The sequence below is a fragment of the Cetorhinus maximus genome, chromosome 9 (genome assembly GCF_964194155.1).
Source record: "Cetorhinus maximus chromosome 9, sCetMax3.hap1.1, whole genome shotgun sequence".
Taxonomy (NCBI): domain Eukaryota; kingdom Metazoa; phylum Chordata; class Chondrichthyes; order Lamniformes; family Cetorhinidae; genus Cetorhinus; species Cetorhinus maximus.
This window is the reverse complement of record NC_135887.1, coordinates 115,809,190-115,826,604: the sequence shown is the minus strand read 5'-3', so window position 1 is coordinate 115,826,604 and position 17,415 is coordinate 115,809,190. Positions and strand designations below refer to the sequence as shown.

At 43.5% G+C, this 17,415-nt stretch overlaps 1 protein-coding gene across 5 annotated transcripts in view; it reads left to right on the top strand.

Annotated features, from left to right (window-relative positions):
* The window catches only part of hipk3a (homeodomain interacting protein kinase 3a), a 240,478-nt gene that overhangs the window by 79,353 nt on the left and 143,710 nt on the right, over positions 1 to 17,415 (top strand). Inside the window, exon 1 of one of the 5 annotated variants that reach the window (XM_078549406.1) lies at positions 16,116 to 16,264. The exons of the other annotated variants lie outside the window; for them this stretch is intronic. Coding sequence (XP_078405532.1) covers positions 16,215 to 16,264 — 50 coding nt within the window. The 5' untranslated portion in view covers positions 16,116 to 16,214. Of the gene's footprint in view, positions 1 to 16,115; positions 16,265 to 17,415 lie in introns of those variants that run through there. 5 annotated transcript variants of the gene reach the window in all.

Sequence of the window (17,415 nt, the reverse complement as noted above, 5' to 3'; positions counted from 1 at the left end):
TTCTTGGCACTGATGTAGAAGTTTAAAAAAATAATTCCTGGAAAACAGTTACACAACACTTGTCACCTTGTGCCAGCTAACCTCTCAATGTCAAATAGCTATATTTAAAGAACTGAGCGTTTTATCCAGTCTGACTATCCATCCAGTTTATCTCTATAACCAATTTGGGGACACGCCCATCACATTTTAGGCATCAAACATGAACATTTCTACACTGCATAAAAAGGTACAGGAGAGAAGATCCAGTCCTTTCCCACTGAGTTTTTCCCACTTTGGGGAGAAGCCATGGATGTACTGGCAACTGCCAGTCTCCTGATAACTGATGGATCTCTATTTAACCTCAGGATTTGCTTTGTTCACCTCAATTAAATCAAACTACGTGTGTGCGTGACATGGTGTAATAATGTGGACCCTATTAAACAGCCTCTATTCTTACTGACTGAGCGATGCCTTGAGAGATTGCAACATTCTTAGTAGTGTTTGTGTAGTTTTCTGCCTGTACTCTCGCACAACATTGGTGCTTGTTTCTTGACATAAGTTGCATTTAGGGAGCTGGGGTTACTCATTGCTGGGGCAGGAGGCCCAATGCTTTGCTTCTAAGTGAGTCTTTAAGATTGTCTGTTCTTTACAATGCGAGACCAAATGTACTTAGAGATGGGGAACAGAGAAGAGTTTTTGGTTGGGGGAGAGTTTAAATAGGAGATTCTGACAGACTGTGAACACATTGGATTTTGTTTCTCCTTAGTGACCCTTGTAGGTACCTAAAGAAGCCAAGAAAAATGGCCCAGCCACTCCATTTGGTGTTTGTGGGGTCTTTCTGTGTGCCAGCTGGATTCACATTTATCTACATCAGTCAAAGAATTTAATGCACATGAAGCACTCTGAGATGTGTATAAGAGGCATCAGCAGGTGCTTTACAAATCTATGTATTTCCTTCTGAATATTTGACACACTGCTCACGACTCACTGGAAAAGGTGAGAATGGAATAGGAGATTTGACAATACGTAGTGCACTTTGAAGATGTTCCATCAGTAGAAAGGAGTTTCCTTGAAATGACTTTGTCAAGAATTGAAGTAGCTTTGCCTCCCTACCTGGGATACAGAAAGTTCTCAAAGTTTCTGTGGTAATGTTTGCTGCACTATCCACTGGAGCACTCAAAATAAAAGAAGACTTGCATTTATATGTGCCTCTCACAACCTCAGGACATCCCAAAGCACTTTGCCAAGTCTTGCTTTTTTATGACCTGAGAGAGGAGCAGGGCTTTGGTTTAATTTCTCATGTGACTGACCCCAGACAGTGCAGTGCTCCTGTTAGGCAGATGTCTATCAGGGATATCTATGGTTTTAGTTCATAGTGCCACCCACAATTGTTCTATTTTCCATTCAGCGTCTGAAGAGCTCGGTAAGCAAATGGTGCTGGAAGAGTTGGGGATCTCCTGGTGTGCTATCAGTTAAACTGCACTTTTTCTATCAATGTGTTCAAGTGCATGACATGCAATGTCACCCTTAGCTGGGGAGCGAACAGGTTCAGGTTGTTCCATGTGAATTTGAATCTGCGCTAGATGGATCGGAGAATTTAAATATTGTACAGGACCTGGTCCCCAATATGCAAGCTGCACTCTATTGTTTGCTGCCTGCCTTTTGAAGATGAGCGAAGAGATTATGTAGGTGTTAAGTGACTCAAGCAGTGAATTTGTTGTGTTTTTACATCACCTAACAATAATACAACATGTCTCTTTATCCATTGAAGCCAGTTTATCCACCCTGCGTTGACAAATGAACAGTATTTGCTCCCGCACAATCAAGTGGTTTGCAATTGGCATTGCAGCCCATAGCCCGAGGAGGAGGTGGAAGCTGAATGATGCCAGCTTGTATTTCCATTTTATGAAAGCGAATGTTCTTTTGGAGGCTTGTCACATTGTCTCATCTCATAGCTATCAAACCAAGAGTGTCCAAGTTGTTGCCTTTGTAGGCCACTTAGGGCATCATGGAGTCTAGATTGGGATATCATACTTAAAAGTTTAATTCAACATTGCCTTCAATTTGTGTATAATCGAATTACTGGAACTGACAGATCGGGTTGTTAGGATTTATTCACCAACAATTGAAGCAGACCTCTTCAAACCTCAATGCTCACAAAATTCAAACCGGTGTCCTCAGAAACATAAACTCAAAAACAACTGAGTTGTTTCTGCTTCATGGGCAGAGTTCAGGGAAACCCAAGTGACATAAGAATTTGCCACAGGACTGTTGAAAGAATCTAATGAGGTGGATGCTTTTGCCCTTCAGTGCTGCACATTCTGTCCTATTATGATGAAGTCCCATCACAAGCTGTCCTTCATCAGGGCTTCAGGACACCGGCTAAAGCTGCTCGTAAACCAAGAGCCATGTTGACTGAACGTGAACAGTTTGTTAATAAAGGCGGCTCAAAGCTATTCAAAAGATTGCTCAGATAGCCTCTAGTTTGTGTGTGTTTGTGTGTGCGCGCGCGCTCTTTTATGTAGCAATCAAAAACCCATCCTCTTGTTGCAGGCAAAAAATTCACAGGAGCGTGCAAGCTCCTTGTACTTGATGTAGGTACACGGTTGTGGGCCGACCCTTAATTGACACCTTACTCCAGAAGTCGTAAAAAAACATGTTGCTTCCCTTCCCTTCCATTAAAAACACCTGTAAAGATGAGCATGACTTGTTACTTTGAGAAGCTTAAGTAAGAGAAATAAAAGCACAAAAGATAAAGGCCCCAACAAGGGATCCACTTTAAGCTGGTTGCACAGTCCAAATTGTAAAGGGATGTGCCACAATTCACTGAGCCGCTACAAAACTGCAAACAGAAGATTTGAGACAGGCCAGTTATGTTTCTTCAAAAACTTAGTCCCGTGTTTCATCCTGCAGGCAATATCCAACTCAAGGCACAAATTCAAAAACAATGTACTTTTTGTTTTCTGTGCATTTTCATCCCTCCTTTCTTGAAAACATCGACTTCTTGCTGGTTACATCACACTGGCATTACTAGTCCTCTAGTAACTGCTCTCAGTGGCCATTATTCATAGGTGAAGTTTGATAACATCCGCAACTTATTGGGTCTTCAGCGGGACCATCACCATTGAATCTGAAGCTGCGTTCACTTCCTGCATGGCTAGCCAAAAAGCAAATAGCAAAAGTGGGAACTCCCCTGCACCTCCTTAATTTTTGCCCCACCCCCACTTACTCTCTGCCACCCTTGCATCCTTCAAAACTCAGGGCTGTGGAACCTGCTTGTATCACCCTAATTGTCAGGTTGTTTGTCTAAGATCAGTATTGGCAGAAGGTTAACCACTCAAGCAGGTGAACGAAGGCTGTTGTTTTGTGGGGGTGAGTGTTAACCCAGCTTTCATTATGTGGTCAGCCAGGTGGAGATGAGCACCAACCACAGCATTGACAACACTGAAAAGGGAAATGAGAATTGTTAGCACCCTGCGCTGTACTTCGGATGAGGGAGCAGGATCAGCTTTGTGGCTATTTTGAATAACTGCAGGTATTTGCTAATTTGTGTATCAGCCTTCATCAATATTTTCCAGTTTATAAAAGTATCCTGAGGGTATCCATAGCGAATTTTGCAGGAAATAGAATCCATATTTACCTAATCTTTTCCACATATGAAAACTAGCCCTTGAAGTTTAATTGTGCAGTAGTTTCAGATTGAACCAATGCTGTGTATTCTTTTTTTATTTGTTCATGGGATGTGGGCATCGCTAGCCAGGCCAGCATTTATTGCCCATTCCTAATTGCCCTTGAGAAGATGGTGGTGAGCTGCCTTCTTGAACCACTGCAGCCCATGTGGTGTAGGCTCACCCACAGTGCTGTTAGGGAGGGAGCTCCAGGATTTTGACCCAGTGACAGTGAAGGAACGGCGATATATTTCCAAGTCAGGATGGTGAGTAGCTTAGAGGGGAACTTCCAGTTGGCGGTGTTCCCTTGTGTCTGCTGCCCTTGCCCACCTAGATAGTAGTGGTTGTGGGTTTGGGAGGTGCTGGAACAAAAGATTTGGTGAGTTGCTGCAGTGCAACTATATAATGTGTACCAAACAGACTGATTAAGCAGAGGGAGAGGGTCAAGTGATGCCGTTAAGTTCAAGTTTCTATTGGGGGAAGATTTTAATTTAGGTCACTGCTGGCACTCGATTTTCAGATCTTTCTGCAGTATGCTGCAAAGTTTCTTTATCCAACCCCCAGATTTTCAAAAGCTTCTGTAGTCTTATGCAAATGCCCACCACTAGTTTCTGCCTTAATAAGTGCAATGTTCTGGATCATGGATCGCCACAGGTGGAGACGCAACACATTCTAGTTCCAGTCTTCCCCTTGAACCACTTCTGACTGCCAACAAAGCTGCAAATGATCCTGTTCTCATTTCGTGTTCACAAGTGCACATTTCCAGAATGGAAAGTTGGATTCATCAGTCATTAGGAACAGAGACCTTTGTCTGTTTTTTTTCTCTCAAATCCTGGGACATTAAGAGCATTTGTGATTGCACCCCCTGCCCCACTGCCTCCCTGAGAGATACATTGAACCCAATATCTTCCTTTGGTGGGGTTTGGCTTGTTAGGTCAATCCATTGTGGTACTCTATCAGGGTTTGCTGTCGTGACTATAACTGATGGGTGTTGCTGAACTCAGCTTGTAGCATTAAAGGCTGTGAATGACAGGCAACTACGTCAAAACTAAAGTTGAATTTTACTAATGGAGAGTCTTTTGGCTTCTCATGATTCAATGCAATCACATTAAGTGTTGTGTAAGACATGTTTGCAGAGAGTTTGCATCAGCCCAGCAGCTAGCTAATCAGTTGAAAGCAGATTTAGCAACTGGGGGCAGCACTCTGATACCTCTGTATTGAGAGGTCCTTATCCACAGCTCCTCTTTTAGTCCATAATTGCTTTCAAGTAGGTATTTTGAAGCTTCTGCCTAAAATTATTGTGTATTTGTTAAAACTAATTTTTGGGAATTGACCTGTTTTTAAGGATACAATATTAGCTGCATGCTGCTTTAAGTTGTGGATTTGATCAAAAATTGTAATAGAAAACCAGTCAGACAGGCATGGAATAACCTCACATCAGGGAAAATCATTTCCACCATTAAAAGAATTGAGGCCTGTAACCAGCTTTCTTTTAATTGAGAAACTTTCCTGACTTTCTTAAGAATTCCAAAGTGCATTCCAAGCTGATGTACAAGATTCTAAGAGTTTTAATTAAAAAAAGCCACAGTTCGTAGTGTTGGGTCTCGGGGTCATTGGAGCCTCAAACCTTCCAGTAACAATTTGGTACCAAATTAGGCTTGTACAATAAGTATATCGTGATATTTTTCCAGCATCACGTGCACTTAGTTACAACTTCTGGCGGGGGCAGGGCTGCAAGGAGCATTTCTTTTCACCATCCACCCTAATTTTTAAAAAATTCATTCATGGGATGTAGGCATTGCTGGCTAGGCTAGCATTTATTTCCCATCCCTAAATGCTCTTGAGAAAATGATGGTGAGCTGCCTTCTTGAAATCCTATGGTCCAAATTTTATGGGCTGATTTAGGTCCCCCTTCTTCTCTCTACTTTAAAGCCTAGAATTGTTCCCAGGTCTCCCCACTATCCCAACCTCAACTCATATGTGATTGTGCATCTGACTTGTGTCATGTAGTGGACTGTGTAGAAATACGTTAAGCAACTATACCTGTGCAGAAGAACACCATGTTTTTACTCATGGAAGAACCTCACATCATGGAAAATAATTTCCAGGAATAACAGAATTTAGCTTTATATGCTAATTGAGAAACTTCCCTGGCTTTCTTGTGAATCTCACGAGAGCATTTCTACTTGATGTCTAAGCAAAAGTTTGCTTACAGGATTTTAATGTTACCTCGTAAACAACACTCGGTTACAGAATATTTTGCTGCAACCTTCCCTGAAATATAAGCCACTGCAGAGGCTCTCATTCCAAGTCTGTGAGCAATCATGTCACTGCAATAAAATCCAAACTAACAGCTTGTGCACAGAACTGCAGAGCAGTTCAATTTGAAAATGTCCATCAACCTTTAGAGCCATTAATGTAATAAGTAAAATATCCACTAATAGTATAACAGTATTAAATTGTACACAAATCTTATTTGTCTCTCTCCTCATTTTCTCCCCCTGTCTCTCTCTTCCCCCTTTACTCCTGACATTCTCCTTTCCTTTTCCTCTTGCTTCTTTCTTTTCACTTTAACCCTCCCCCCACTTCTTCTTCTGCACCCCTCCCGCTCCCCTTTCTGCCTCTTTGCCTCTCTGCATTCTTTGACCTCCCTGCATTATCATTCCTCCCTTGTTTTATTCTTCTCTCTTCATTCTTTGCTCCTCTCCACCTACTTTCTTCCTCCCCTTTCTCCCTTCCCCTTTCCTTCTTTCTGCCCATCTTACTCTTCTTCCCCCTTTCCTCTTTCCTCACTTCCTTTCCTCTTGAAGAAGTGCTGCACTGTTTTTCAGATAAAACGTTACACTGAGGCCCCATCCACCCAGCTTGTTTTTCAAAGTAAGGCAAAAGAGTTCTTTCGGTGTCTCGACCAATATTTAACCCTGAACCAACATGATTAAACACAGATTATCTCATCATTTATTTCTTTGCTGTTTGTGGGATCTTTCTGTGTGCATTATGGTTGCTATATTACAACAGTTAGCACACTTCAAAAGATACTTCTTTGCCTGTAAAGTGCTTTGGTCCTGAGGGTGTGAAAGGTATTATATAAATGCATATCTTTTTCCCTTCCCTCATCTATTGATGAAAACCTTTAGCTCAGCATTGAGTTGTTGCCCATACACCCCAGATCTCTTAGGGTTAGGCCAAAACTGAAATATATTGCCCAGTTCCGGTCACCGCAATTTAGGAAGGATGAAGGGTCCTTGAGAGGGCGCAGAGGAGATTTACTAGAGTGGTACCAGGGATGGGGGATTTCTGCTATAAGGTTAGGTTGGAGAAGCAAAGTTTGTTCTCCTTGGAACAAAAAAAATTGAGGGGCGATTAGATGGAGGTGTAAAAGATTATGACAGGTTTGGATAAAGTAGACAAAGAAAATCTGTTCCCATCAGCTGATGGTAGAAGGACTAGGGGACACAGATTTAGGGCTTGAGCAAGAGATGCGGGAGAGGTGTGAAGAAGAACTTTTCATGCAGCCATATGTAATGATCTGAAACTTGCTGCTTATGAGGGTGGTGAAAGTGGAAACTATTAATGATTTCAAAAAGAAATTGGGTCCGCACATAAGGGAAATAAACTTGCATGGCTGTGGGAATAGGACTGACTGGTTTGCTCTGCTTGGAACCGGTATGGACTCGATGGGCCAAATGGCCTCTTCCCGTTCAAGTGACATTGACTTTAATACTCTATTCTGCTTCCGTATCTGAGAAAGGTCTTTTCCCTCATACACCTGGGCACCATGCAAGAACTTTTGTTGCCTGCTAGCCGGTTCCTCCAACCTTTCTCCACCCCAACGTTTCTCGTATTTCTGCAAGTATGTCTCACCACGTGCTCCTTTCTAACAACAACTTGTATTTTCATAGAATGGCTGAAGTGCAGGTTCCCTGTAACTGAACCAAGAAAGGCTTAAAAAATTGGAAAAGAGAGGATTAAGGGAGTTGCGGTGGAGGCTTATAGAATTATGAAAGGTTTGGGCTGGTAAATGGTGATGGGCTGACTCTATCAGTTTGCAAATTGGTAACACAGAGGCACAAGCTTAGGGTTATTACCAGATAGGTAACTCAGGAGGTTAGAAGATTCTGTTCCATACACACAAAGGATTATTGCAACATGGAATGCTGTGTCATGAGCATTACTTCAGGCTGAGATTATTTTTATCATTTAAAACGAATTGGATATGTATTTGAAAAGGAAGTATATTAAACAAAATGAGAAACTGGGTTGAAAATAGTTCAGTGGCCCCCTCCTGTTCTCTAATTGCCATGATTCTGTGTTCTGTTGAAATTATTAAATTGCCTCCTATTATGACTTTTTTTTCCTAAAATTCTGTCTGTGGTACACCTTACCCTCCCCTTCCACTCTTCCTATTTATGCTAAAATCGAAAGTTTAGTCTAATCATCACTTCCTGACTGCTGGTGCTTTCCATTGCTTTTTAACCTCATCCAGCACTTTGGGCCTTGCCTCTTAACCTTGGTTTCTCAATTACATATTAAAACGTTTAAACTATGGTTTGAATTAGTTAGCTGAGTGATTGTAATTCTAACAACATGCCAAGCTACACTTAACCTTATTTATATTAGCAGATCAGCCAGGATCTAATTGAATGCTACAGCAGGCCTGAGGGGCTAAATGGCCTACTCCTGTTCCCATTATTCCTATGTCCCTCTTACCACCTCTGTCTGCTTGAGTATACAGTTATTACTTATTATTTCCAATCCTGTGTAATGCCTATCAGATATTAAAATGCCTGAAGCTAAAAGGGAAATAAATTTTAACTTGCAAAATAATACATGATTGATTTGTATTTAGACTGTGCTTTTTAATTGGATAATGCCTGCCTCTCCAATTTGTTCTACTCTTTTAAGACTTATCTTAAAACCCATGAACTTCACCAACATTTTGGTCACTCCTTCAAGTATAGGAACATAAGAAATCAAAGCAGAAGTCAGACATTTGGCCCATCAAGCCTGCTTCACTATCCATCATGGGTAAAAACACAGGTGATCTTCTACCTCAGCTCCACTTTTGTGTGTTATCCCCATATCCCTTAATTCCCTTAGTGTCCAAGAATCTTTCCATTTAAGTCTTGAATATACTCAACAGCTCAGCAACTACAACCTTCTGCGATGGAGAATTCTGAAAATTTGCAACCCTCTGAGTGAAGAAATAAAGAAGACTGACTGTTAATAAACTGACTTGGAGGGTAGGCATTGTTTGCTGATAGGGTAGCATGCAACCTTGCTTTTTTGGTGTTTGACCTCTCCAATGTTTTTTGTGTGAAGTTAGGAACTGGGATAGTGCAAAGTCTGAGGGCAGCAATTGGTATTTAGCCTCAATGAATAATTGAGCCTCTTAAAAAAAACTTTCAGCAACTAATATTTAAAACCAGCTCATTCAACCAGTCTTGTTTCTGGAGTAGAAATTGTGCATTTAACACAAATCTGCATTCTGTGGGTCATGCAGCATGAATTCCCAGCGCCCTGGATTAGGCACAGTAAAATGAGAAAGTACACTTTGTACAAGTGCAAACGTGGCCTTCTCTTTCTTTCACTAAAACTGTTGCAAGGGCAAAAACACCTCCTCTCAAATCCATGCCTCTTGTTTTACCAAATAAGTACAGATATTTTTGAACTATGTGAAGAATTTAGGAAACAGATTCTTTAGCAGCGCTTCTCTGTGGCCTCTTGTGCAACGCTGTAATTTTCCATTATTTTCCTGGTGAAAAATGAACTATCCTTTTCTTGCTGCCCAAGTCCATTAGATTTTCAGGGATGTAAACAGGAAGAGGAGTTCTATTTCCATCCTCTGGCCAGCTTTCCCAGTGCTCCAAACTATTTCATTTTTAATGCTTGCAGGAATAGCTCTTTGAGCTCAAGTTTGAATTGGTGAAACATGACAGGCTGGCTTAAAATAGAAAGGGCAGGGAGTTGTTGGGGGCATTGCTGTTTGACTGCTGTAGATGGTGAAACTGGCTGGTTGGAAAGGTGAAAGAAGCCAGAAGTAAATACTGCATCGGATCTTTGACATGCTCAAGGTCAGCATGTCAGCAAGTGTACCTATGTGAAAGAGAGAGAGATGAGTCCAAAGCATAGTCGTGGCCAGAACAGTTTGTAAACTGATTTGTTTTGGACTTAGTTTGACCTCGCAGCAGAATGTCAGGAGAGTTGTGTTCCCTGCAAGCAGAGCGGAAGAACGTAAAGTGCCTCAGGGTGTTCCGAGTTTCTGTTTCAGCTCCCATAAACCCAAAGTTGCAGCTTTGCATTTCTTTGAATAAGCAGTTTCCTCCCCTCATTGGAGCTTCCTCAACATCACTTCCCAGCTCCAAAGCGCAGATTACCAGCTCATTGAAGTGAAACCCAAGTCCCCCTTCTCAAGTAATTTACTGCTTTTGTATAGTGTAATATTAGCAGATGAGTGTTCGTGTGCTCCCCTGACATTCCACTGTCAAGTTAACAAAAAAATAAATGGATTAATGCGTTCATGAAAATAGTAGGCTGCGGGCTTTCTTAGGAATTGGGGAAGGCTGTTCAGCCCCTCAGATATGCCCCATAATTAATTTAGATCGCGGCTGACCTGCACCTCAACTCCCTTTACCTGCCAAAGCTCCAGAATCCTTAATTGATTGAAATTGCTTTAACAATTACCTAACAAAAGCCTATCCATCGCAGTCTTGAAAGCTCCAATTAACCACTGGCATCCACAGCTTTTTGAGGTTGAAGTTCCAAATTTCTACTGCCCTTTGTGTGAATATGTGCTTCCTGATGTAAGATTCTGTCTACTTGTGCCCCAACCGTTACGTGCTTGTCTGCTTATATTGGCTATTGTCAGTTACAAACTTCGTCTTTTGCCCTGCTGTTTGTAGACAGACCTAAGGAACTGTGTGTAGAGCATTATAATGATGTGTTTGCCTTTGTGCAGCGTTGTAACTTATAAAGCACCATGGTCCTTATGATAGATTTAAAGTGACCACTACCATCATTCAGATTTATTCGGGGCAGAATTTTCTGCCTGTTGGGCGGGCGGGCCCGACCCAATCTCTGGCGGGCAGGGAGTCAATCCCCGCCAGCGAAGCGGGCCTCACCGCCATTTTACGTGGGTGGGCCAATTAAGGCCCGCCCAGCGTGACGTCCAGCGGGAAGCGCTATGCGCTCCCTGTGCGGGCGGGGGATTCCCTAAAAGCGAGAGTGCGCTCTTTCGCGCATGCGCACGAAAGGACGCACATCTTCCTGAGGCTAAGTGCAGCCTCAGGGAGATCGCCTGGAGTTTGAAAAATATTAAAAATAGAAAAAAAAACCCTTACATGTCCCCCTCGTATGACAATGTCACATGAGTTAGGACATGTTCATAATTTACAGAATAACTTTATTAAAATTTTTAAAACCCTGCATGAAACATCATCCCACCGCTGGATGAGGCTTCATGTTTTCTTTATTTGCCGCCGGGGCTCCTGGCCTGCCTGCCAACCTTAAGGTTGGATGGGCAGGTCCTTCAATTGGTTAAATGATCCTGTCAATGGCCTCAATTGGCTATTGACAGGTCGGCGGGCCCACAGCTGATTTTGCTGCGCCCCCGCCTTCCTGAAAATCTAAACGGGGTGGGATGACGTCGGGGGTTCTGCCCGACGTCATCCTGCGTCATTTTACATGTCAGGGAGCAGGCCCCGCCCCCTGCTTGCCAACGGCAAAATTCTGCCCTCAGTTTATGATACTGTGTCGGAGCAATAAAAAGAAAGACTTGCATTTCAATAGCACTTTTCCCAACCACCAGACATTGCAAAGTACTTTGTAGGCAACTAAGTACTTTTTGAAGTAAGGTCATTGTTGTAATGTAGGAAACTCGGTAACCTATTTGAATTTGGCAAACTCCCATAAACATCAATTTGATAACGACTGGATAATCATTTTCTTTTGCGATGTTGATTGGGGGATAACTATTGACCAGGACACCGGGGATATCCGCTCTTCTTTGAAATAGTGGCACGGGATCTTTTACATCCATCTGAGCAGGCAAGTGCTGCCTCAGTTTAATGTCTAATCTGAAAGCCGGCACCTCTGACAATGCACTGCTGCCTCGGTAGTGCAATGGAGTCTCAGCTTTGATTTTTGTGCTCAATCTCTGGAGTGGGACTTGAATCTGGAACGTTGTGATTTAGAGGTGAGCCGTGGCTGATACGATGCGCTGATGAGGATTTAAGTGAAATGTAATGGTTAGTGTGCGAAATGGTCTTGTGTGCACTAAGTTATGCGAAACGCCTAGCAGTGCAATTAGGTGTCCCTGGAACGAGCATGTTGACTTATTTGACATGAGGGTGAAATTCTAGTGGCACAGGTCTATCACAGGCACTGGGAGCACTTTGGAATGATGAGTGCCAAAATACAAGTCTTGGCACGATGTTCAAGTGTATCATGCTTTTCAATCCCCTAGCATTCTGGTAACAATACACAAGATAGATCCAGCTAGAACATTAGGTTGGTGTTCTCTGAGAAGGACTAAGGGAGAATTCAATCCATTTCCTAGTAACTATGTGACACAGCAAAAGCAAACAGGAGTGATAAAGACCGTTAGGTATTCTATAGAGAACTTGAGAAACTTTAATTAATTTCTGGAGATCTCCAAGAGCACCGCAGAGATGTATTGGGCAGTTGATAATGATGGTTGGATTGCAAGAAAGCATCTTATCAGCTGGACCTTAGCTTGGAGCTGTTGGCAGGCCATGCAGGAACTTCCATTCCAATCTGCGTTCAGCAATATGTTCATAAGACAGTGTGTGTCAGCCATGGCTCAGCATTAACACTCTTGCCTTTTTTGTGTTTTTTTTAAAATAGCAACACCTTTTGATATAGCGCCTTGAATGTAGTAAAATGTCTCGAGGAATTTCACAGGAACATCATCAAACAAAATTTGACATTGTGTCTTCATAAGGAGACATTAGGACAGGTGACCAAAAGCTTGCTCAGAGTGGTGGGTTTTAAGCGAGGGATCCAGCCAAAACACGCCCGTGAATGGATACGGAAACTCAAGTTACATAGACCTGGTTACATAGCAAAATTAGGATGGAAATGTCCAGGTAGTAAACAGAGAATGGACAAGGATAGATAGCAAAGGAGCTCCCTGGGAAGCCGTCACCACAGAAGCTTCAACATTTGAAGGCATTCACACCATTGTTACTGTTCCATTGTTTCATATTGCTATTTCTTTCTTTATCAGTTATTTGCTTCGGAAATTAAGGTTCAGCTTGCCTCCTATGCCATTTATTAATCTATTGAACACACAGTCACTCACTCTCACTCCCACATTCACTCACACACTCACTCCCACACACACACTCAGTCACTCACACATACACGCATGCACGCTTTCACAGACACACACACACTCCCACACAAACTCAAAGACACACTCTCTCACTCCCACACACATGCTCAGTCCCTCACTCCATCAAAACATTGGCCTCCACAGGCCTGATGCGGTTTCTCTCCCCAACAGGCTGCCTAAATATCACCCTCCCTAGGCCTGATGTACCTGGCTCCCTGGGTTCCTGCCCCTCCTTTCCTTGTCTTCCTGGGATCTAGCCCTACCATTGCTCGACTTCCTGGGCTCCATGCCCGCCGTTGCTCGTCTCTCCGGGCTCCAGCCCCGCCGTTGCTCGTCTCTCCGGGCTCCAGCCCCGCCGTTGCTCATCTCTCCGGCCTCCAGCCCCGCCGTTGCTCGTCTCCCCGGGCTCCAGCCCCGCCGTTGCTCGTCTCTCCTGGCTCCAGCCCCGCTGTCGCTCGTCTCTCCGAGCTCCAGCCCCGCCGTTGCTCGTCTCTTGGGGCTCCAGCCCCGCCGTTGCTCGTCTCTTGGGGCTCCAGCCCCGCCGTTGCTCGTCTCTCCGGGCTCCAGCCCCGCCGTTGCTCATCTCTCCGGGCTCCAGCCCCGCCGTTGCTCGTCTCTCCGGGCTCCAGCCCTGCCTTTGCTTGGTTCCCCGGGTTTCAACCCCATCATATCTCCGCTTCCCTTGGCCAGTGTTTGCTGCTCCTCCAATCAGAGACTGTTTCTCTTGCCAAACGCAGGAGAGAAATGGCCTGTGATTGGAGGAGCATCTCCATGCAGAATTTTCCATTGAAATTCACCTGTTTGATTGGAATTTTGATAACTGGTCCCAGGCCCACATTGAGGGGATGAGGCCCGGGGGTCGTAAGTTGGACAAGCCTGCACTACAGTATTTCGAAGAAGAGGCAGGGGAGTTCTCAAGTGTTCTGGACAATATTTATCTCTTAACCAACATGACAAACAAATTATCTGATGTCATTACTGATTGTGTGAGCTTGTGTGCATACAGGCTGCCACCTTTCCTACATCACAACATTGACTACATTTAAAAGTACTCCCTTAACTGTAAAATGTATTGGGGCATCCCTGAGTTTGTGAAAAATGTTATGTAAATACATCTCTTCCTCTTTCTGTAAGGGATACCAGTGCAGAATGAGTGTCAGTTTGGCTACATTGATGATATTCTCACTTATGGGTTTGCTCTAGGGCCTGAGCACATAATGTAGATTGATGCCATAGCTATGAGAGAATATTTCATTTTCAAAGGTGTTATCCTTTGGATGAAACGTTGAGCAAAGGCAACATCTGCCACTTCAGGTAGGTGTTAAATATCCTACCCGGCTATGTGGAAAATTACCCAGGTAAGTCCTGTACACACAAAGCAGGACAAATCCAACCCAGCCAATTACTGTCCCATTAGTTGACTCTCGATCACCAGTAAAGTAATGGAAGGGGTCATCAACTGTGCTATCAAGCAGCACTTGCTTAGCAATAGCCTGCTCGCGGACACCCAGTTTGGGTTCCGCCAGGGCCACTCAGCTTCTGACCTCATTACCGCCTTGGTTCAAACATGGACTAAAGAACTAAACTTCCGAGGTGAGGTGAGAGTGACTGCCCTTGACATCAAGGCCGCATTTGACCGAGTGTGGCATCAAGGAGCCCTAGCAAAACTGGAGTCAATGGGAATCGGGGAAAACTCACCACTGGTTGGAGTCATACCTAGCACAAAGGAAGATGGTTGTGGTTGTTGGAGGTCAGTCATCTCAGCTCCAGGACATCACTGCAGGAGTTCCTCAGGGTAGTGTCCTCTGCCCAACCATCTTCAGCTGCTTCATCAATGACCTTCCTTCCATCATAAGGTCAGAAGTGTGGATGTTTGCTGATGACTGCACAATGTTCACCATTCACGACTCCTCAGACACTGAAGTAGCCCATGTCCAAATGCAGCAAGACCTGGACAATATCCAGGCTTGGGCTGAAAAGTGGCGAGTAACATTTGCGCCACACAAGTGTCAGGCAATGACCATCTCCAACAAGAGAGAATCCAACCATCGCCTCTTGGTGTTCAATGGCATTACCAACACTGAATCACCCACTATCAACACATTGACCAGAAACTGAACTGGACTAGCCATATAAATACTGTGGCTCCAAGAGCCCATCAGAGGCTAGGAATCCTGCAGCAAATAACTCATCTCCTGACTCCCCAAAGCCTGTCCACCATCTACAAGGCACAAGTCAGGAGTGTGATGGAATACTCTCCACTTGCCTGGATAAGTGCAGCTCCAACAACACTCAAGTAGCTTGACACCATCCAGGACAATGCAGCCCGCTTGATTGGCACCACATCCACAAACATTCACTCCCTCCCTCAACGACGCACAATAGTGTGTACCATCTACAAGATGCACTGTAGGAACTCACCAAGGCTCCTTTGACAGCACCTTCCAAACCCACAACCACTACCACCTAGAAAGACAAGGGCAGCAGATAGATGGGGACATCACCACCTGGAAGTTCCTCTCCAAATTACTCACCATCCTGCCTTGGAAATATCGCCATTCCTTTACTGACGCTGGGTCAAAATCCTGGAACTCCCTCCCTCACAGCACTGTGGGTGTACCTAAACCACATGGACTGCAGTGGTTCAAGAAGGCAGCTCACCACCACCTTCTCAAGGGCAACTAGGGATGGGCAATAAATGCTGGCCTAGCCAGTGAAGCCCACATCCTGTGAATAAATAAAAAAAAAATACTATTTCAGCAAGAGCAGCAAATTCTCCTGCTGTCTGCCTCAACTAATCAAACATTGATGTCTCTGCTGTCTAAGCTACCTTGCTGTTTATCTATATAACAACCTCATTGCATTGTAACTTACTGTATATAAAGTGCCTTAAAATATTTGTGAACAATTTGATGAAATGCTCTACAAATGAAGTATTTTTTTAAATGCTGGATATTCTCCAGCGTGAGGCAATAGACTGTGGATAATTTGTTGATGCCAATAAAATTATAATTTAAACATGTTTATTTTGGCATTTCCTCCCCAACAACATCCTTTTTTACTTGTAGGTAAGAGAAAACCATCCATCAGAGTGCTAAACGAAGCTGGCAGACTGTATTGCCCATGACTGATCCGCTGTTTCACACTTCGGAGATATCTGCTGAGCTTAACTCTCTGACATACTGTGTGCTCTGTCTATTACTCTCCAACTGATGCGTGACAACTCAATTGGGCTGATGTTGCTGGTGCTACTTGGCCTAAGGTTGGTTATTGCCATTGGTGCAGAGGGGAAGCAGATTGCGGGGAATTTTACTGTTCTTGGAATCATACATCACGCTGCCAATTCCATTCCAGTTGTGTGACCTGTATGTGGGAGTTGGCCATCCAAGTGAAAATTGTTTAACATTGCAAAGTGTGAATGTAGCATATGCATTGGCAAACTGTGGGACATGTTCCAAGTCAGTCATATAGCTCAGGGAATGAGGTGATGCTGCTAAATCAGTGACTTTTGTTCATCGTCTCAATCCCCTTATTAGTCACTGACTTAAAACACAGGCTTTGTAAATATTCACAGGATAGGCTCTGGCAGTACATATGGAGGGTCTGTAAACAACACTTTTAAAGAACAACAGCTTATGCAGTTCAAGCATAGCGTATTCTAGTTGGTTATTAAAGCATGTTTAAAGTGATTGCCTTTTAAGCCAACGATGCTGGTACATTCTAAGTTGGGTGTGAGTTGGGGAAGGAGAGAAATGTGGTTGAAAAGGCATAGAATTAAAATATTCGACAGAAGAATTAGAGCGGAGCTGTGGAGAATTTCTTTCACCCAGAGGGCGGTGGGGGTCTGGAACTCACTGCCTGAAAGAGTGGCTGGGCCAGAAGCCCTCATTGCATTTAAAAAATATTTTGGTATGCACGTAACCTTAAGATCTATAGACGAAGGCTGGATTGCTCTTTATCAGCCAGCACGGACATAATGGGCTGAATGACCTCCTTCCGCACTGTAAATTTTCTGTCCTATGTTTTTCGCCTGCAGTGTGATAATCAGCTTACTGAAAATGCAAATGAATTGCTGGTTGCTCATTAACCAAATTGCCGAACTGACTTCCACAGAGGCTGCTTTTTACTCAAAAGCAAAAAATAACCTCCCCCAATTTTTTTTTTTACATTTTTAATGACAGAGCATTAATCGGAAGATAATTAATGCTCTATGTGATCACCTTTAACTTTAAAGACCAGTACAAAATAACAATCTGCAAAACAATTGGCTTAGTTGTAAACTACCAAATAAAATGAACGGACAAATAAATAGCAGCAATGACCCACCGTAACTTTACAGTAATCAACTATTTTATCATGAAACAGTGGAAAATAACACAGTGAGAGTGAGTTATCCTGACACACAGTCCCTGG